This window comes from Nannobrachium achirus (genome assembly GCF_963921795.1).
Source record: "Nannobrachium achirus genome assembly, chromosome: 17".
Taxonomy (NCBI): Eukaryota; Metazoa; Chordata; class Actinopteri; order Myctophiformes; family Myctophidae; genus Nannobrachium; species Nannobrachium achirus.
The window spans coordinates 38,604,709-38,626,629 of record NC_137824.1 but is presented as its reverse complement, the minus strand read 5'-3'; the positions used below and the strand labels follow the sequence as shown (position 1 = coordinate 38,626,629).

The following is a 21,921-nucleotide window of genomic DNA, read 5'->3' as shown; positions in this document are numbered from 1 at the left end:
ATTACCCAAGCTATATTACTTCGACCCGGCAGCTCATTCCTTCTCATTATTCTACAAAGTGCTCTAAAAGTGCTTGAGTCGTATATAGCAAAACATCAATGACTAATTGAACCACTGTTCACTGTTCTGCCTTAATTAAAACAAAACGTCTACTGTAAGTGTATCTTCACTGGAACTGATTCGGTGCCAGGACAATTAGCAACAAATTAGAATGCAAGGGTCAGAGTGGGCACGCTATGAGATGGTTAAATGAAGGTTTGATAGCCTATATAGTATACTTGTGCACGGGTGCATACACCAAAAATGGCAGATCTATAATTGTACAAGCTCATAACGTGTCACTTGTTGTCAGCTTGTGGATTGGCAATTTTTCTGGTGTGCGACACTGACGCACAACCAAGTGTAAATGAGGCATTAGCTTGATGTTCCTGTGTGATAACAAGCTTCAGCAGAACGAAAAACATGCACTGCTCGGAGTCCAAGAGACTAAAAAAATGTTTTCTTATGAAATAAGACAGATCTGGTTATTTCAGCTGTGTTTCCCTAAGCACTTTGAGGTTTGCTGTCAAATGTAAAGTGCATTACAAATAAAATGTATTATTATTATTAAGCGCAACCGCTCTTTCTGAAGCTGAATGAAAATCTCTGTTGTTTTTGTCTCCTCAACAGAAGTGTTCAAGCTGACCCTTCCGGAGGACCAGAGGTTTAGTGTCACCACGGTGACGGTGGGTCAGAGTGCCGTCCTGACCTGTGCCATCCAGGGAGAGCAGAGACCTCCCATACGCTGGAAACGCAACCAGCAGATCCTCAACAGCCTGGACCTGGAAGACATCAATGTAAGAACTATTTGTTTGCCTTCCAATTGTGTCTGTCGTTTGTGTTCATCTGTTGATAATGTGGTCTATAGCAGTGGATCTCAACCTTTTCAGTTCGCGACCCGCAAATAATCATATTTTAAAATGGGGACCCCGTCCTCACTCGCCAGCTCCCGCTCACTCGCCAGCTCCCGCTCACTCGCCAGCTCCCGCTCACACATCAGCGCTCACACATCAGCTCCCGCCGCTCACATCAGCTCCGTCCACGTCTGCTTTGTCGTCAGGGACGAGGACGACATGAGTGAGCGGCTCTTACTGGAGACATGTGCAGATACCCTCTATACACTTTATGATGGTTTGTTTGCTGTTGAATGAGAAAACAATGTTGCACATGAAGTTAATCATCTGGGGAGTGGGGACCCCCCAAAAATGATTTGGGGACCCCGGGGTCCTGAACCACTGGTCTATATATGTATAGATATTGCCAGTGTGTTTGGTTCATAATCCTAGCTATCTGTCTGTGAGTGGCAGTGATCTCACTGCTTCAGGGAAAGGACTGTTCAAGTGTCTCAAGGAAATGGTCCGAGACAGACAGACAGACAGACAGACAGACAGACAGACAGACAGACAGACAGACAGACGGACGGACAGACAGATGGACAAAATCATCAGTGTCTGCTCTCTGAGAGTGTATTATCCTTAATAACCTTGCTGTCAGAGTGTTAGCTTTTAGACTTTTAAAAGCAATCTTGAGCTTTTAAAAGTCTAAAACTCCTCAAACACACCCAGGGGGTGTCACATCAAATTCTGGGTCCTGGGTACAAGGATTCACATGAATTATTTTATGAAAAATAGCAGATCTTGAGCTTTTAAAAGTCTAAAACTCCTCAAACACACCCAGGGGTGTCGCATCAAATTCTGGGTCCTGGGTACAAGGATTCACATGAATTATTTTATGAAAAATAGCAGATATACATTAAGCCCACAGCGCGGCACCAAGTGCCGTAGATCTATTTTTGAAAAATCTTTAATAATTCAAATCCTTCGAAGGTTTTATGAAAAACCTATGTTTCTACGTCTGTCGTGCTCAAACCTTTTCATGTGAAGGACCCCCAAAATTATATGTATTTGGCAACGGACCCCCATCTAAAAATATTTTAGCCCCCATTCAAAGATTTGCACACATTTTCACGACTTTTCAAAAATAGCAGATCTACAAGCTCGCAGCACGGCACTCGGTATATCTGCTATGTTTCAATAGCTAAAGAGTAAAATAATTAAGGCCCCTCCACCTTGGGCCCTAGTAACTCAGTCCCCACTTTTCCCTCCATTGTGACGCCCCTGAACACAAAAACCCCCCCAAAAAATGGGAAAATGGAATGATTTGTTTTCTTTTTAAGAAAAGAAGACAGAATAAAATAAAACCACGCAATTGTTTTGTGTTGGTAGATTCATGGATTCAAGAGGCTGTTGACCCTGTGTTGTTATCAGAGCGGGAGGTGATGTAGTATGTATTGTTGTGTGTCTGTGTTATCGGAGAGAAGGGGCTTGTTGCCTGTAGTGTTGTGTGACAGTAGTACAGATTGTCTGTGTGTCAACTGGGGACAACACAGACAGAGACAGAATACAGATGAACTCAACAGGAAGGACATCGTTTTACAAGTGTGTGTGCGTGTGCGTGTGTGTGCGTGCGCGTGTGTGTGTGCGTGTATACACATACACGCGTGCATGTGGTGGTGCCCCCAGACAGAGTCGGATCAAAGGAACTAGAAATAAACGCAGTGGAGAGATATGCACTCCAAACCTTAACCTTGTCTGCTCTTCTCTCCTCCACCTCTCATCACCTCGACCCACCTCTCTGTGTCAGTGGCGTCAGTTCAGCAAAAGCTAAGGTATGGCAACATGACTGGTGTTCGCACGCGTGCAAGACACCAGTCATGTTGCCATACCTTAGCAACAGGCAGCTGCCATACCTTGCCATACCCAATTGACCCCTCTGCTCTGTGTCGTTGCTGATGAAGATGTGTGAAGAGTGTGTGAGTGTGATGCATTAGGCCCCACAGTGTTGCAGAAGATAAAGGGAGATGCATTAAAGCCGGTAATTTCACATTAGAGGGCCCCATGTTGGGGAAACATGCAAACTGGGCGGGTGGCTTATTTTCTGGACTGAAAAGTGATGGAGTAATACCCATACAGTCTTAATGTATAACACAGCTACCTCGTTACAACACACAGCTACCTAGTTATAACACAGGTTCTCGCTAACATGCTATAACACAGTTTGTGTTGTTATAGGCATAGTAGTTGGCACCATTTTGTGGTGCCACAGATATAAAACTCATACATTTTTCCCATAGAGATTTTGAAAATATTTATGTATTTTGATTTGATTTGATACAATCACGATTAGATTCTGTGTCAAATAAATAAATACAATGAATATTTAATTATATTATATACTATATTTTTTCAAATATTCTTTGACACAGAATCAAGAGAACTCAAAGTTGTATGGTCATGATTCACCAGGAGGAGCCTGGACGGCTCTGTTCCAGGCTTCCAGAGACAATTTACGATCCTGTGCCTATCGGTACATGACTCGAACAGTGCTGAGTCGGCTCTAACAGCCTTCACAACGTCCACACGGCGACCTGCTCTGCGATGCCTCTTGTTGTTCAAGCCCACCAGAGAGCCTATAACTACTGCTGTAGTTTGTTCTCACCGAACGGGGCGAGTGGCCACTGGTCCTTAGAGGATGACATTTGACAGGAATTCCCGTGGGTCCCGTGGGTCCTGTGGGATTCCCGCAGGACAGGAGTCAAATTTGTATTAATGCCAGGATCGGGACGGGACAGGAATGAAAATCAACAGGAGTGGGCAGGAGCGGGAATCATCCCAGACCAGTTCATCAAATCGCAGAAATAAATTCCACAGGAAAGTGAGGTCTTTGAACTGCGAACATTATAAAATTATACATTATTATAATAAACATGATATCAAATATAATATGGATCAAAATAGAAAAACATCTGCGCGATTTTATTTTTTTATTTTTTTTCGGGAGCGGCATGTGAACGGGAGTGATTTTGACCAGGAGCGGGATGGGACCAGGAGTCATTGTACAGGAGTGGGACCGGACGGGATTTGTTTTTTTACTCTGGCCCAGGATTGGGATGGGACAGGATTTTTTCTGCAGGAGTGGGACGGGACAGGAGTGAAAATCCACTCCCGTCTAATCCTCTACCGTGTCACTGGGGGCGACAAAGCGGTGCCTAAACCTAATAAAACAATTTGTGATGGGTATTAGATGATAAATAAACCTTGCGCTGAGAGGGATTCGATCGCGAGGGGCGGAGATTGAAAGTCTAATGTTTAACGGCGAAGCCACTGTGCCATCTGGAATAGGAGGGGTTTTGGGAGTGTTTTAAAGCGGTCCCGGCCACCTCCCGGCCCCACAGCACCACTGCCATAAACAAGCAGGTACTGACTGGTGAAGTGAAAGTAAATCCCATGAATAGTGTGTGATCAAATATTTTCACTGAATCCCTTAGTAACTAACCTGACTTGCGTCAGATGGTGGCAGTAGTGCGTAGGCTACCGCTCTACTTTACCATCTGAGATCTCTCGTGGGAGTTGATAACGCTCGTAAAGCCCCAGGCCGGACCAATCAGCGGCAGCTACGGGCGGGCTCTGAGCGGCTCTGAGCCAATAGAGTCTGATTGCAGACCACGTGGATGCAGACAGGCCAATATGAGTGGTTGGAGTTGGCACTCCCAGACTGTGACAGAGAGACGGCCACCTCCAATCACCTGCTAAAGAATTTCAAAAAATGGCCCGCCCCTTACATCGAGTCTGCCCGAGAGATCTCAGATGGTAAAGTAGAGCGGTAGCCTACGCACTACTGCCACCATCTGACGCAAGTCAGGTTACTTAGTAACACCAACATTATTAATATGAAGCACATTCTACAAGTAGTAGCCTCTACGTCACCACACTCGTGGACATGACCACAACCCGCTACAAGCAGCAGTCAGTGTCAGCGAGTGGATGATCCCGTTTGGATATCTCATGGGCTTTATCACTGAACATTGTCATTTGTGTGGCTTTTTTCCCAAACCGTAATATTGATAGCTAAAGCTTGGACAGGGATGTCAACCCTTATTAGACTCTATGGCCTCCAGATGGAGGGCAGTAAGCATTAAGATTTATCTGCACCACAATCGATGAGTTCACAAGTTTGACACACAGCAGCAGAATCTGTACAGCTGGCGCTAATGGACTATATAAACGGGCCTAACGAACAGAGACAGAGAAAATAGTGACTTTCTATTTACACTGTCATTATTATCGGTTTGCGCACCCTATCCAGTCTATGTGTTTCTCCAAATAAAGGGGAAGACAGTTGTAACTGTTTTCTATCCGTCAATAGTCAAACCTTTGAGCATCCATGGCGATGACGGGATATTTCACTAGTAGCTGCAATGCATGAAGCAGTAAGAAAACACTGCACTGAGTAGTTGTCAGTTGAGTGCACCAGTTGGCCGCCCTCAAGCTTGAGGCCTGTGTCTAGTTCATGTCTATTGCACAGACAAGCGGAATTATATTATACAGCGTGGCACACAAAGATGCGGGTAAAAACTGTTGCTTCCGAGGGTCTGCCTGAGCCTCAATTATAAACGCTCATCTCAAGCTTGTTCCTGATTCCTCAAATGCTGTAAATAGAAAATGAATACAATGATAGTTTATTTACAATATTATTAATAAACAACTTTTGCCACATCCGTCTTTGCATCTTGGCTGAAAATGTGATTTCAAATACTGTATGTTTACTTTTTTCTCAGTAGTGGAGCATCAGTGTAACAGTAATGCAGTGGTGGAAAAGTACTTATTTTACTTAAAGGCCTGCTGACACGCCCTGAAATTATAATAGCATGATACAGTAGGTCACGTGGTCTCTCAGTGTACACAGTGTAATCTGCCCCTCGCTCCCCAACAACAGCTGACCAGTACAGTAAGTAGTCAGTACAGTCAATTAATTTGATTGGCTTATAATTGCGCATTCCCACAATGGCATCATAAAAATAGTAACTTATATTTTAAGATGACTTCTTAAGGTGACAGTACCCCTTTAGGTGACTGTACCCCTTCAAGTAAAAGTATCAATACTGAAATAGAAATAGGCCTACCAATAAAAAAAAGTATGAAGTGTTGGCATCAAAATGTACAGTACTTTAAGTACTAAATGTAAAGGTACAAACTGTTGAAAATAGCAGATCTACAAGCTCACAACGCGTCGGGATGTGACGCGTTGTGAGCTTGTAGATCGTCTATTTTCAAATAGCCAAGGTATAAAATAGGGCTAAAGTGGTTTATGTATGTTTTATAATATTGTAAATTATATCTGCAAAGTAACAACATATTTGGAGTTAGTTGTATCCCTGTCATGGGGTGTTTACAGGGGGTGGACAGAAAGAAAGACAGACTGGCCAACATGGCCAACAAGGTGGACTGTAATGAATTCAGAGTCTGTGAGCTCTCACAGAGCGGTTTACCATAATTCTAGCAGGTTGACTGTTACCTGGGTTTTGCATCATCGCCGACATCATCATCATGCCAAGCCATTCAGACAGAAAGAAAGACTTTCCTTTTGTGTGTGTGTGACGCGTGGTGTAAATGCTATAAAGTTATGGTAATTCTGTGCCAATGTGTCAGTTCTTAGCAGTCTGCAGTTCTTGAGCAGCCGGGTTGCCGAACCACACTGTGATACAGCCTGTCAGAGCACTCTCAATGGTTCAGCAATAGAAGTTCACAATAGCTTTGGTTCTCAAAAACTATCTCTTGCCTCAGAAGTATACTTTCTGTTGTACTTTCTTCAGCATGCAGTTGGTGTTGAGAGACCGTGTGAGATGTGTATACCAAGACATATGAAACCAAGTTATAAGCAAAGTTTTCAAAGCAATTGCTGGAATGGTTATTAGCTATAACAGCTGTTAAATGTTCTGGGAAAAGTGCCAGAAATGTGCTTGAAATTGTCTTTGGAAAAGCAGAGCAATGCTGTAATGATATAATGTGAGGTTTCACTGTTTTCTTCTCTACAGATCCCGTCTCAGGTAGGTTTACTGTCTCCCGGCAGACTGGCTGTTGTTTCACTGTGTTGTGTTGTGTTGTTTACATTCACCACCAGAAACACACCGCAAAGCTACTGAGACCCACATACAGTAGATTGATAGATACAGATATATAGATTCAGGCCAAGGACCCCTTAGTTGAGAGACAGATGAAGCAGGGACTCCCACAGCCTTTTTCAGAGATTCCATATAGTTTCATCGTTTGACAGCACAATCATCAGTGTATTTTGAATTCATGTCAATTTGTGTTTTCAGATATTTAACCACTTGAGCCGTCATTACCTAATAAACTCGACCTTTTACTCTGTACTTAGTCTACTCTTTTCCCCCTCTACACCAAACCTCTTTGCGAGGTGTTGTGAGCTTGTAGATCTGCTATTTTTTGGCTACAGTTCTCAGAATATGGACACTAGGGTTCAAGTGGTTAATATAAAAAGGATTGGTAGTTTGGAGGACCCCCTATATTAACTCTGAGGACCCCCTATGGGACCCGGACCCCCTGTTGAAGACCCTTGCTGTAGACAGATTAGATATGTACCGTACGTTTGTTTGTATGTACATAGATACTGTATGTACGTACATACTGTACAGTACATACTGTATTATACTACATACATACAATAGAATAGTATGAGATTTGGCCTTGTGGGTGCGTGGGTACGCGTCAGTGCGAATGTGGGCATGCACGGAGGAGTTCACCGCCCGTGTGAATGCTTTGGGGAGTTTACAGTACATGGGTGTATACGTGCAAGTGTGTATTGGGGGCTGCCTTTACGTGTGTGTGTGTGTGTGTGTGTGTGTGTGTGTGTGTGTGTGTGTGTGTGTGTGTGTGTGTGTGTGTGTGTGTGTGTGTGTGTGTGTGTGTGTGTGTGTGTGTGTGTGTGTGTGTGTGTGTGTGTGTGTGTGTGTGTGTGTGTGTTGTGTGCATCGAGAGCTCGTTGACAGTTTATGTAGCAGTTCGTTCTGCCCAGCGAGTTTAATTTCTGGCCCTCCTTCATTTTTCATTTAAAAGGTGACACAATATGCTCCCAGCCCTGAGGGAATCAATGCACCATCGAACCCCCAGCATCGCCTCCCCACCGCCACAACCACCACAGAAAACAACATACTGTACACTCACAAGACTGGCTGAACACCATAGTGTATCTGTTAGAAGAAAGGTCCAAGGCCTGAGCATGCAGCAAACACATGGTTTGACTTTTGCAAAGGTGGATCCAGCCAATTACCACTCAGGTGTTCAGTGCTGTTTTTGCATTACTGTGCAGCTGTAGGCCTAATCAGGCACAGTTGAATTTGTGAGAACTGTGGGTGTTGAAAAATGTCAAAACACAAGGTGTGGGAGCAATCATTTTATTTCCAGAGTGCTGCTGTGCATTTGAAAGTATTGAACACTAACAAGGGTCCTTGTTTTAAGCCAGACATTCAACAAGCTCTTCACCTGTGTGTGGCGTATTCAGTGGAGAGGCGTTAACAATAGGTTTACTCAAGGTGTTGTTCCTCCAAACTATTTCAACAATATGTCTGTCGACTCACTAGCTTTGCGGCTTATATAGATGATTTTGTTTCTTTGTTTTTCTTGTAAAGCACTCATTTTGTTGTTTACTTGTTTTGCGACTTAGGCATGATGAATTAATGTATGCTTGCATTTGCTCTTCACTTGCATCACAAATTTGTTTTTCGCTTCAATTACAGTTCGTTCTTTCTTTGCTATTTTTTGCTTTGAAAAGGCCACGTGATAATTATCTTAAAGGGCATCATTTTTTATTGCAATTAGAGAAAAGAAAAGATGAGTGTTAAAATGTTTTCAATCACTTTCTGCAATTGTTTTAGCATGATTTCAGTGGGTGGGGGCATGCGTTTAAGTGACTTAGGGCCGATGCATACTCCATGCTGTAAATAGTAATAAAGAAGTCGCTGGCTTATTGTATCTATAAATCCATATTTAGCCACGTGTACACATGCCCCCACTCACTGAAATCAAAATCGCTAAAACGATAGAAAGTACATAAAAACATTTTAACACTCATCTTTTCTTTTCTCTAATTACAATCTAATTATTGTAAAGAAACTAAGTTGTCCTTTAATGCCCTCAATCTAGTAGGATCTATCACTCTATCTACTGTATATTTTACTGTATCACATACACTTTGGATTGAGGAATATGGGTTGGTGCATGTTGAAGCCCCGATGAATCGTAGTACTGATAGCATTGGGCCATTTTAACCTCATAAAGTTCCTCTGCATTCAGTTTTTCATTAAGTTTCCAGTGCAATATATTTCCCCTTTGGCACATAAACGATTCACCTTTTTATTTAGATAAAAAAAAAAGTTTGTTCACAATGCCTTTTTTCAACCATGGCCAAAGTCCTTTCATTACCTAAGCTGTTATGGGATGTTTTTTTATATTTTCCTCACTTGCTCATCATTCATAGCCACACTGTGCATTCAGCTCAATGTGAATCCATCACTTCTGCTTCACTATATGGACAATTGCACTACAAGTCATTCTGACATTACTCTCTCTCTCTCTCTCTCTCTCTCTCTCTCTCTCTCTCTCTCTCTCTCTCTCTCTCTCTCTCTCTCTCTCCAATCTGTTTCCTCTGTGTCCCTTGTTCTCTATTTTCTCTTTCTCTCTCTCTCTACCCCTCCCTCTGTTTCCCTCATAGAATTTTGGAGATGATGGTTCATTGTACATCACCAAGGTGACCACCACTCACATGGGCAACTATAGTTGCTATGCCGACGGATACGAACAACTTTCACAGATGCACACACTGCAGGTGAACGGTAAGGGACCACACACACGCACGCACGCATGCAGGCACGCACGCACGCACACACGCACGCACGCACACACGCACGCACGCACACACGCACGCACACACGCACGCACGCACGCACACATGCACACACACACAAAGCTCTGGCGCTGGTCCATTTCAATCCTAGGTGTTACATTACTCCTCTCTATTCTTTTGAATTTGGTGAAGGCCGTGGCTGCCAAAAATGGATGTGCCCTGAAGCTACAGTATACAGTGGCTTTGAAGCCCAGCCTGGAGCTGTTTTCACCATTTTCTCCTCTGCCTCTTTCTCCTCTTTCCGGTCAGAACCCATGTTCTGCAGACAGCAGTGTCTTTTGTTGAGATTCTGTATTCTTATTGGGAAACATTGGGTTGTGCTCCTGCAGAATCAATGGCAAAACGGTGGACGGCTAGCATCACTAAAACATTCATCCATATGGTCCGAAGCACACACACATACGCGCACGCACGCACAGTCGCACACTCTGAGAGAGACAAAGACAGGAATACAGGAGAGATTTGTGGTGTGAATTCTTTTTAATAATAATGTCCTTCCCAAACAGTTTCTGCTGTCTTCAAATGAGTGAGCAAATTGTAATTAAACGACCCTGTAGATAAACTTCTACCCCCCAATTCTTCTTGTTGCTGTGTTATCCAACAATGGCACCTGATTTAATAGCTCCACAACTGGTCTTCTCTTCGTGACTTTAAAACGTCACCAACCATATCAATTGCACACTTTTTAATTAACCTATGGCATCAGCGTAGCGGCTTCTTAGATTGGCTTTGAGTCTGTGCTTTGCAGATAGCTGCAGTCTGTGTGCATGTCATGCATATCGGTTTGGGTATAGCATCATTGGTGTTGTCAGGTAAAATGAAACAAAACTGATCAGTCCAGTCAAATTTGAACTTGTGGTTTTCCACATCAATGGATTTCCACGTCATGTTGGCCATGTTGTACAGGCCAATTACGTATTTATTATTTCCTGTTTATTTTGTGCATTTATTAATAAATAACAGGTTTTGTCAGAGGTCGGTGTGTGTGTAAGGCCTGCCGCCCACTCATTCATGATTGGAGGAAGGCCCTCAACACTCTAGTCTATAGTAAATAGTATCAGAACATAGACCCATTTTGTTATTATTTGAATAATCACTTGCCCCACCTTCAAGTGGTCAGATGGGAGGGCCGTCTGAATTTTCAGAGCATATGGATATCACAATGAAAAATTATTTCAATTTCTTTAAAACTCAAGGTTTTAAAGAAAACATTGTCGCTATTTCCCCTCCTGCTGCGGATGACTTTTCATGCCATTAAACTCGATGGATATTTGACCGGACTTTACACTTGAATTTATTACCTTAGTAAACATTGTCATAAATACTTTTTGAAAATTATGAGCCCATACATTTTTTAATTGATGATAAAGTAGACTAGTAGAGTATACTTATGTATACTTCTGAAGACCCGCACCCTCCTTCCACCCAATAGCATTTGTTTACAGTTCTATTCGGTACCGGAAATTCCAAGGTGGTGGATTTGAATTAGCTGAAATTGTGGCTTCAAAACCACTGGGTGACGTCACAGCTCCCTTTGTCCATTTATTTTGTGTACAGTCTAAGGTACATACTGTAGGCTCTTTCTCTCCGGATGAACTCACACTCACAGCTCTGGAGGGACTTGTTATTAAGTGGGAAGGAATAAATAAATGGCTAAACTGTTGGATGGCCTTGACATTTTGCACCGGCAGCAGTAAGCTGATGATGTATGTGCTGTTTCGGTGTTTAAGCATTTTCAAGAGGCCAGGATTGGTATTTCCAAAAGCTTCTGCAAAGTATCAAACAACAATGAACATATGCTATGAAATATTCTATTACAGTATTATTATTATCATAATTGTTAATCAGATCAACTTAGGGGATCAACTCAAGTGAACTTAAGAACAAATATTTTCCCTTTTTACGGCCTGGCTTAAGGCCAGTCCATCTAGAAGTGTGTGTGTGTGTGTGTGTGTGTGTGTGTGTGTGTGTGTGTGTGTGTGTGTGTGTGTGTGTGTGTGTGTGTGTGTGTGTGTGTGTGTGTGTGTGTGTGTGTGTGTGTGTGTGTGTGTGTGTGTGTGTGTGTGTGTGTGTGTGTGTGTGTGTGTGTGTGTGTGCGCGCGCGTGCGTGCTGTATGTACTGTATGCACGCATGCATGTATATGGCCAGTCAAAAGTAGACTAATCGCAGCTAGCTAATTTCAAGGTTGTCCTTTATCGTTGTATATCTTGTGTACAGGTACATAAGAATAAAACTTATTTTGGTTTGGCTTCCTTCCGACTACAGCATAGATAATAACAGAATAATGGTTAAGATCCTAAAAAGATAAAAGACTAGAAAGATGCAATTCTGGGAAATAGAGGGTATGCGCATGCATACAGTGAATGGCAAATCGAGTGGCAAAGTGAGTTTAACGTTGTTTAATGCGATCAGATAGGACCTTTCTGTTTGGATGTATGGGCTGTCAAGTTTTTTGCCACTCAGTAGGCGTTCATACTGAGTGGCATAACTTCCGGGCATGATGGTGATGTCACGCGCATACACTCTATTGCCGTGATGTGAGTCACACTTGCAAATGTCCTGTTAGGGCAACCACAATAAAATCAGAGTGCAAAAAAGATCAAAAAGAGAATAAAATAGAGCATCATCAAATGTACATATGTGCATATGATCTAGGTATATTCTATTCTGTTCTGTTCTATTCTATTCTATTCTATTCTATTCTGTTCTGTTCTATCTTGGTTTATTTAAAAAATGTCCACACCAAAGAAATACCTGGTGAAGTGAAAGTAGAACTTGTTGAACTCATGTTGAGAATTGGATCGTAGTTGATATTCAACTTTTTTTTCTCTCGACGTTCCTTTGAAGCATTTTTGTTCTTATTGGTGAAGTATGCATAAAGATAACTATTTCCATTTGTTCAAAGGAGACAGACTGTCACCACACTACAGTAGTCAACATGCCCACAAGCTGTCAGTTTTTCAATGTGATGAAAGGCTGTGCGACAAAATTAGACACAGCTGAGTATCACCATATTATTTTTCACAATATTGTATTGATTATCCGGCACCTCATAAAAATACTCCAGTGCTTAATGTTCTCCGAACTACTCTTTCTGTCTCTCACGCAACACTCCATTACCCCCCAGGGACGTCTTTACAACGTCAGAGGACTGACTGAATGGCAATCACAACAATCATGTTTCATCAGCTGTATGTAGTTTAGATGGAAACAAAGCACAGCAGGACAAAATACATCAGTATTTCACCAGGAACGTCGTTTATATACTGATGTTCTTTTGCACGCATTATCATATTCATTACCCAGGGGGTATACGTCCTGCCCCCAGATGACAGTTTAGAATCACATATAACCCGGAGGGACTATGCAGAAATTGTCAGTTGAAATTGTGGTTTGTCTAATCAAAAGGAGACTTCCCTACTGATTGAGAGTTTGATTGGAGTATGGCAGCAGAATGACCAGCAGATATGTTAATGAGGTATGAGAACAGAGCTAACTGACGTCTGACTACAGCTGGGCGGCGACTTGACTCCCGCTTCATTTAGTCATTACTTGAATTTTAACTCATATTTAAAGAAGGGGTGCCATGATGCCCAAAACATGATGATCAGTCAATATGATTATACTTGGATGAAGATCTTTTCCAAAAAGGTGTACAGTAATTTTGTGGCCACACCCACCATTTCATTAAGTATGCCTGGTTGTCAGGTGGGTGGTGACCCAGCTGAAGTTAGCCACACCCACAGAGTTGGTTGTATGGTAAAAGGGCAGGGGCTGACTGTATGATGTCATTAAATCTGCGTTTTTTTTTAACTGGCCTTTTGACTCGGAGGCTTTCAGCTTGATCAGGAAGAAACCAAAAATACACCGGGAAGGCAAATTTGCATTATAACCACACCTGGGGGTCTATTAGAGTAATGTTAACGCCATAGACGCATACAAAACAGAAAATGTACAAAACTATGGCACCACCTCTTAAAAGCAGGCGTGAAACACCATTGTGAGGAAAATGCAACAACACAACAGCCATGTGTATGTACACTTAGCTTATCCAGAGTAAATGGCATGAACCCTAGTCAACAAACAACAGTATAATAGCCACCTAAGTGGAGTGCAAATAAAACAATTTGTGCTTCAAAAAAGTACGGCGGGATACTATGTAAACATAAAGATCTAGCATCTGTTCTAAAGTTATAAAGAGATGGTTATATTTTAGATAGCATTTTGGTTGAGGTTTGACAACGTAGAATGATGGAACCTGCATTTGTATGATAGTTACTTCCATCCTCCTCTAATTGTACTTTTGTTTAGTGTTGTGTGTTAAGTCAGTATCGTCCTGTACTGTGTGTGTGCGTGCCTCTGTTTAGGGGTAGTGTTGTGTGTCATTGCAGAGGGTTTTATAGTTCACTTCAACTCCCTGCTGATGGGACAGCCATCACTCGTAATGCATATAATTGTGCAAACAGAGGCGGAGTGGATTGGGCGAGGGCCATAGTGTAATGGCTGGAATAAGATTCCTGTCAGATCGGATTAGATCAAAACCTTGGTTTCAATTAAGAGATGAAATGAGACTGTCTGAGACTGACTAAAATTCAATGAAACAGTACAGTACATTCAAATGAAACATGGAAAAAAACGTTCTCTTAGTTGAGTCTGTAGATGTATTCAGCCTCAAGACCAGGGTATAACAGACACTAAGTAGTTGCCTCGTAAACCAGCCTTCTCCTGAAATTCTGATTAGATTATTCTGAGAGAGCAAATGGAATGTAGCTTTCCAGAGGAGACTGGTTTACGAGGCTAACTAAGTAGCTGCTTAAGAGATCAAAATGGAATTGTGATGTTCAAATCAGTTGAGGAAAGGAGAAATGTCTCAATTATAATCCAACAACGTGTTGGAGAATGTTGAAGATGTCTTCCTTATGATACAGATGGAAACACAAATCTCTCTCTCTCTCTCTGTGTGTGTGTGTGTGTGTGTGTGTGTGTGTGTGTGTGTGTGTGTGTGTGTGTGTGTGTGTGTGTGTGTGTGTGCGTGTACGTGTGCGTGTGCGTGCGCGTGCGCGCGCGCGCACATTCTGCTGTGTATACTGTAGAAGCAGTGTTAAGTGAACATAATTAAAAAGGAGTTGTTTTATCACTAATTGTTGCTCTAACTCTCTCTTCTTTTCTCTTCTATTATTGGAGGCCATATATCTCTCATGACTCTTAAGCTGGCAATACACTACAAGATAATCGGGCCCGACTGCATCGGGTAGAATTAAACACTACAGGACAATCAAGTCATCTGGCGTGACAAGCAGATATGTCACACCAGATGACGAAGTGTCACACCAGATGACGTTTTCTGCATTTAGGACTACCTTGAGGCTACCAGGTACACATTAGCATGCTAACAACATGCTAGCTATAACAAAACAACCTAGATTTACATGTAATTATGACCAAAGTTTCAAATAACTTTTGCTTTATTAATGAAAAAGGTGTCACACCAGATGACATCCAGAAGTGCCACACTTGTCAAAGTTTCAACAAGATGGCATTTCATGAAAATGTTAAAATCATAACTCACCTCAGACACCTGTCTTGCAGTTGTGCTGGGAGTGCTGAATAGCCTTACAGAAGAAGGACCTCTCTAGCCCAGTAGGTGTCCAAATTATTGCCTGTTTAATTTTTCCAAACTAGTGTCACACCAGATGATTTTGGTTTGGGGGACAAAATCTTTTTGATCAGAAATGACTGAAAACATTATGCTTGGACTTTGAAAAGATATAGGCTCACAAATAGACATTTCTTTTTGCCTAAATTCATTTTTAAATGAATTTTAGCAATTCTTTTTCTTAGTTTTATTCAAGTTCCCACTTTGAGAAACAAGGTCGGGACAGTCACACCAGATGACATTTACCATGTTTGGTTGAAGATTCTGAAGAAATGAGGAATGAAATGTTTTAATCTTGAGTAAGTTCACATAAAGCTTAATGTCCTGCACAATATTCAGAAGGTTTTTGACAAATATATTTTTTATTTATACATGTTTGACACCGAGGACAGCGAAAACGCTACGTCACGTCACCCACCCACTTAAGTACAGTTTTTAGGTACTGTCAATTTACTAGAGTATTTCCAATTTTCAGTACTTAATTCTACTAGGAAGATATTGTACTTTTACTCCACTACAATTATTTGACAACGGTAGGTTCCGTACGGAACCATTGTTTACTTAGATATGGAAGGATGACCTCCCACTTGGGTAATGACGCCCCCTGGCGATCATTCAGAGAAACTACTTCAGCTCCCGTACTAACGTAGGTAGGAAGGGCCTGTCACTCAAACCGGAGTGACCCGCCTCCAGGCTATATAAGCCCCCGGAGGCGGAAGTAACATCCTCTTAATACCACTCTCTGCCACATTCAGTGAAACAGAGGGGCATTACGTGGGAGGTCATCCTTCCATATCTAAGTAAACAATGGTTCCGTACGGAACCTACCGTTTACTGTCAATATTCCAGGATGACCTCCCACTTGGGATTCTTAAACTCCCCTCTAAGCCACAACCTACTCTCATACCCCCACACACCCCTCATACGGGTGAGCACAGCCCAAACGGGCGTGACCCATCACCCAGAAGGTCCCAGGCCCACCGGACCTGGGTGTGAAGGCATGAGAAAATAAGGAGAGACCCTGACAGACCGAAGTCCGCCTCATTCAACTAAATGAAAAGGACAAGTCCGCCTTATAAGTAAGACACACTATATAAGGAAAACACAGGGTCCCCCCCAAAATACCCCAGGTGGCTACATGCCCACCTGTGGGAGGGGAAGATCCGACTCCTCTATGACGTAGAGGAGGCAACTGCACCCAGAACCGAATGCGCTAGCGAAGAGGATTCGATATCCAGGTGATAGTAGGCTGCAAAGGTAGAAGGCGAAGACCAATTCGCCGAAACACAAATCTCCTGAACGGAGACTCCCTTTGCCAGTGCCCACGAAGTAGCCACACCTCTAGTGCTATGGGCTTTAAGTGCCGCCGGCACTTCCACACCCGCACTAGAGTAAGCCAGCCTAATAGCATCCACAATCCACCTCGAAAGAGTGGGTCTAGACACCGGCTTTCTGACAAGAACATTGCCCATTTCCACGAAGAGCTGAGAAGAAGCTCTAGAACCAGCAGTCCTGTCACAGTAGGCCTTCAATGCCCTGACAGGACAAAGGCAATTCAGCCGTTCATCCTCCACCGAGACAAACGGAGAAGGATGAAAAGCCAGAAGAACAACAGGCTCCTTAGGAACCACCATGTTCTTAGGAACAAACTTAAGATGAGGCTTGAGCAACACCTTGAGATCATTGTTCATAAACTGCATGCACTCCGCAGACACCGAGAGAGCTTGCAGGTCACCAACTCTTTTAGCCGTGGCCAAAGCCAGCAAAAGAGCCGTCTTGAAACTCAAAAGTTTCAAAGGCATCCCTACAAGCGGCTCAAAGGGAGCCCGACATAGGCCCCCTAGAACCACCTGCAGATCCCAAACTGGGAACAAAGACCTAGTCACCGGCCTCAAACGTTCAACTCCTTGCATGAACTTGATGACCTCCGGGACTTTAGAAGGTGCCTTGCCCTCCACCCCCAGGTGACAGGCATTAATAGCCGCCAAATACCCCCTAAGGGTAGAAAATGCAAGACCACTTCTCAAGCGGTCCTGCATAAATTCCAGAATTTCCTGGGCTGACGCCACATGGGCCACCACCGGTGGAACACGCGACTCACACCAGTCCTCAAAGGCATTCCACCTTCCATCATAAGACGCCCTCGTAGAAGGCGCCTTAGCACTCTGAATGGTAGCCACCACTTCAGAAGAAAAACCAGCTGCCAGCAGGTTTAACCTTTCACGTGCCAAACCCACAGGTCTAGGACCTGCAGGTCTTGGTGGAAGATCTCCCCCCTGGCCTGACTCAACAGATCTCTGCACTGAGGCAGCTGCCAACCCGGTTCGCAAAGGAGAGGGGCGATCGCCGACCTCCACGTGCCCTTGTAGGGAGCCACCAGGAGCATCTCCAGACCGAACCTCCTGACTCTCTCCAGAGTGGGTCGGATTAAGTCGAAGGGGGGAAACGCGTACAGTAGACCTCTCGGCCACGTGTGCGCTAAGGCGTCCAACCCCAAGGGAGGACTGCCCTTCACCGCGAAGAACAACGGACACTTCGTATTCTCCGCTGACGCAAACAGGTCCGCCACTGGCTGACCGAACTTGCGAAAAATCTGGTTCGCCACCCTGGGGTGGAGAGACCAATCCTCGTAGCGAGAACCTCCCCTGGACAGGAGATCTGCTCCGCTGTTGAGGAGACCTGGGACGTGTAAGGCCCTGATCGACTTGAGGCGCGACAAGCACCAAACCGTCAATTCTCGAGCCAGACGGTCCAGTGGCAACGACGACAGGCCCCCCTGTTTGTTGACATAAAACATGGCCGTCGTATTGTCTGTCCTGACCAGGACGTGACAATGCAAAATCCAAGGCTCGAAATGCTTGAGCGCCAGGAGTATAGCCATCAACTCCAAATAGTTGATGTGACGACCCCTCATCTCCAGAGGCCAAAGCCCCTGCGCTGTGCGCCCCTCGAAAGTGGCTCCCCATCCACTGAGACTGGCGTCTGTCGTGATCGACTTGCGGGAAACCACCTCGCCAATCGAGACCCCGCTGGTGAGGAACCCCTCCACCAGCCACGGAGACAGGGCGATCGCGCAGGAAGGGGAAACCGTAACCTTCTTGTACTTCAAGGAGGGCGGGATCCCGAGGGATAACATCCATCTTTGAAAAGGTCTCATATGAAACCTGCCCAAACGCAACAGATGTACTGCGGAAGCCATCATTCCCGTCAGTACCATGCAACTCCTGTAAGTGACCTCCTGGCCCACTTGAAAGGAGTCGAGACATTCCCGAAACCTGTCCACCCTCTCCTCTGAGAGACGGGCCGACATGTCGGATGAGTCCAGAAGGACCCCAATGAATGTAAGACGACTTGCTGGAGTCAGCATGCTCTTGCCGTGGTTGACTATGAAACCTAAGGCCTTCAGGTGAGCCAAAACCACTTGTGTGTGACGCGCCACTTCGTGGGCGGAGCTCGCTGAAATCATCCAATCGTCGATGTACGTCGCCAACCTGACGCCCTGCTGTCTCAGCGGGGCGATGGCTGCTTCGGTCACTTTCACGAAAACCCTCGGGCTCAGTGACAGACCGAAAGGGAGTACTGTGTACTCGTACAGGCGACCCTCGAAGGCGAACCGTAGGAATTTCCTGTGTGGGGGATAAATCTGGACGTGCTGATAAGCATCCTTCAGATCCACTGAACAGTGGAAATCCCCTTGCCTGACCGACCGTAACATGGTGGGTACAGTTAGCATCCTGAAAACGTATTTCTTCAGGTACACGTTTAGTGCCTTTAGGTCCAGGATGGGACGTAGCCCCCCCCCCCTTTTTGGGCACCAGGAAATAACGGCTCCAAAATCCCATGCGGGATTGGGTCCTGTCCAGCTCCACTATAGCACCCTTGCTTAGCAAGGAGCTGATCTCTTCTCTCAAAAGATTTGCTTTTAAACCACGCGCCCTGGTATGAATAACCCTGCTCGAAAGCGGGGGTATGTCTGCGAACTGTAACCTGTAACCCCTGGTTATCGTTCGAAATACCCAATGGCTCGGGTTGCATAACTTCCACTGGCGCGCGCAGCGTGCTAGCGTGTTTTGAGCGAGAGAAACCCCACCACTGTGCTTCCGTGACGGCGGAGCTTTTTGGCGGCCGGACCGGAAGTGGGGAACCTGCGTATCCGTATCCGGAACGACCGGATGCGGAGCGCAAGGGTTCAATAGGCCGCATGGCGGAAACACCTTCTGGTTGTACCGCTTGACTAGCGGAGCTATTTTGCGGCGGGACCGGAAGTGGGGAACCTGCGTATCCGTATCCGGAACACCCGGATGCGGAGCGCAGGGGTTCAATAGGCCGCAAGGCGGGAACACCTTCTGATTGTACCGCTTGACTAGCGGAGCTTTTTTGCGGCCGGACCGGAAGCGGGGAGCTAGCGAATCCGTATCCGGTGAAACCGGAAGCGTTCGGTTTTCGCTCGATAGAGCAACAGGAAGAGCAAAGCGATTCGCCTGATAAACAGACTCGCCCACAACTAAAGCATTCTCCCCTGACAGGAGAGGAACTTTTACGTTTAATACCTGCTCTAAGGCCTTTATGCTTGTCCCTTGACCCGGGCTCATAGTAGGCCGACAGAATTTCTGACTCAAGGTTAAATTCATAGCATCGCTCACGCGAGGGAAAATCCACTCGCGCGCATGAGGAACCACATAATTGTTTGACGTTAACATTACTGGTTGCTGATAAAACCTGTGACTGATTAAAGAGTCCTGACGGGACTCCATCATTCTTACAGGAGGCATGCATAAAGGAGTCATATTGTCGACGCGAGGGATATCCCACTCGCGCGCTTGAGGAACCACATAATTGTTTGACAATAACATTACTGGTTGCTGATAAAACCTGTGATTGATTATCGAGTCCTGACAGGACTTCATCATTACTACAGGAGGCATGCACGATGGGGTCGTCTGTGCTAGTGCGAGAGAGTTGGACAGAGACAGACTTTGCTCTTTCAACATATTTATTGTCGACACAGGAGGCATCAAATTCAACATTTTCATTTCCCCGACACGGGGTACAGAAAAACGCCCTCGTTTGGGGGGAGGGGGACCGAGAGACACCTCGGACCCCCGCCCCAGCACAATCCCCCTCTTCCGAGTGTCATTTGCGCTGTCCCCTACCGCGGCCACCGCGGTAGGAAGACTGCTGCCTGCCATCCTTGGACGGGCGGCGCGGCTGAGCGCGCTCGGGAACCACAACCTTGCTGCGGGGCCTGTCAGGCGCCCTGGCTGCAGAGGCTCCCCTGGAGGAAGACGAGTGCTTCTTAAAAGAAGCAGAGCGGCCCCTTTCCTTGACGCGGGAGGAGCGGGACGCCCTCCTAGCTTGCTGCGGTTCTTCCTGTGGCACTGTGGTGGACTCGACAATGTCCTTAGCAGCCTTAAAGAACGTGACTCTGCCCTGCAGCAGCTCCAAACCGCCGCCCATGAGGGTGGTGGGACTGTTCTCCATGTTGATGAGGGATTTATACATCTCCCCGCGAGGACCCACAGGCTTCTCGCCCACGTCCCTCTTAGGCTCGAGGTCGACATAGTCGAGCCAGCGGGCTCTCTCCGCTTGGAGGTTATAATCCATGGACCTGCCCATCCACTTGACCGCATGCCAATTGACCTTCAGCATGATGTCGAATAGGGTGTTTAGCTCCGCAGTGTGCTCCCCCGTGGGCAGACCTTTGACCAGGTCTTTGGTGGAAGCTAGCAAGAGCTGGATAAGATTAAGGTCCTTAGCAGCCAGAGCAGCGGACCGGTAGGCGTTACGAGCCCTGTCCGACTGCAGCTTGTCCTCCAGGACAGTGAACCCCGGCGGATTGGTGCCGACGGGGCCGACAAACGGCCCGTTTTTAGCCGTGCCTACATCCTTGTACTGGGGTCTGACGGAACCCAGAAAAGATTGTGCCAACAGGTGGTCCAGGTTAGGGCAGGTGGACATGCCTGCCTCCGCACCGCCAACCAAATCCAACACAGAAAAAGGCAGCTTCCTGGGGTCTTTGTGTGTCTTCCATGAGGAATGGAGGGCCTTGGTGAAACCTTTCACCAGCGGCAGCCTGGAGAGGACATACGGGGCGGGAACCGAAGGCTCCTGCCCGGGCATTTCGTCATCATCCTCGGCCTCTTCAGAGGGGAGAGGAGGTGGCAACTCCTCTCCAACTCTGGCAAGAGCTCTCATGTAGACCGTGAGATGATCCAGCATTTCTGCTGCAGAATCGACGTCCTCTGCTCCCGCTTCACCCGCTTGACTGGCGGGTGGAGGGGCAGTGGTGCCTGAGGAGGACTGGGAGCTCCCTGCGGCGTCCAGTTGACGTGCTGGAGCCGCAGGGGCATTACCTTTCACTGTGACCGTGAGTCGAGAACCATCGTCCTCGACGGAGTCCTCCTCCTCCTCGGCCGTGTATCCAGAGTATTCAGAACCAGAACCCTCGCTCTGACAGGAGCTC

General features: G+C 45.5%; 1 protein-coding gene across 1 annotated transcript in view; it reads left to right on the top strand.

Moving 5' to 3' along the window:
- fstl5 (follistatin-like 5) overlaps positions 1-21,921 on the top strand; it is a gene marked incomplete at both ends in the record, with an annotated part of 162,280 nt that overhangs the window by 99,083 nt on the left and 41,276 nt on the right. The window contains 3 exons of the mRNA XM_080746724.1: positions 670-836; positions 6,914-6,925; positions 9,610-9,730. Coding sequence (XP_080602850.1) covers positions 670-836; positions 6,914-6,925; positions 9,610-9,730 — 300 coding nt within the window. The remainder of the gene's footprint in view (positions 1-669; positions 837-6,913; positions 6,926-9,609; positions 9,731-21,921) is intronic.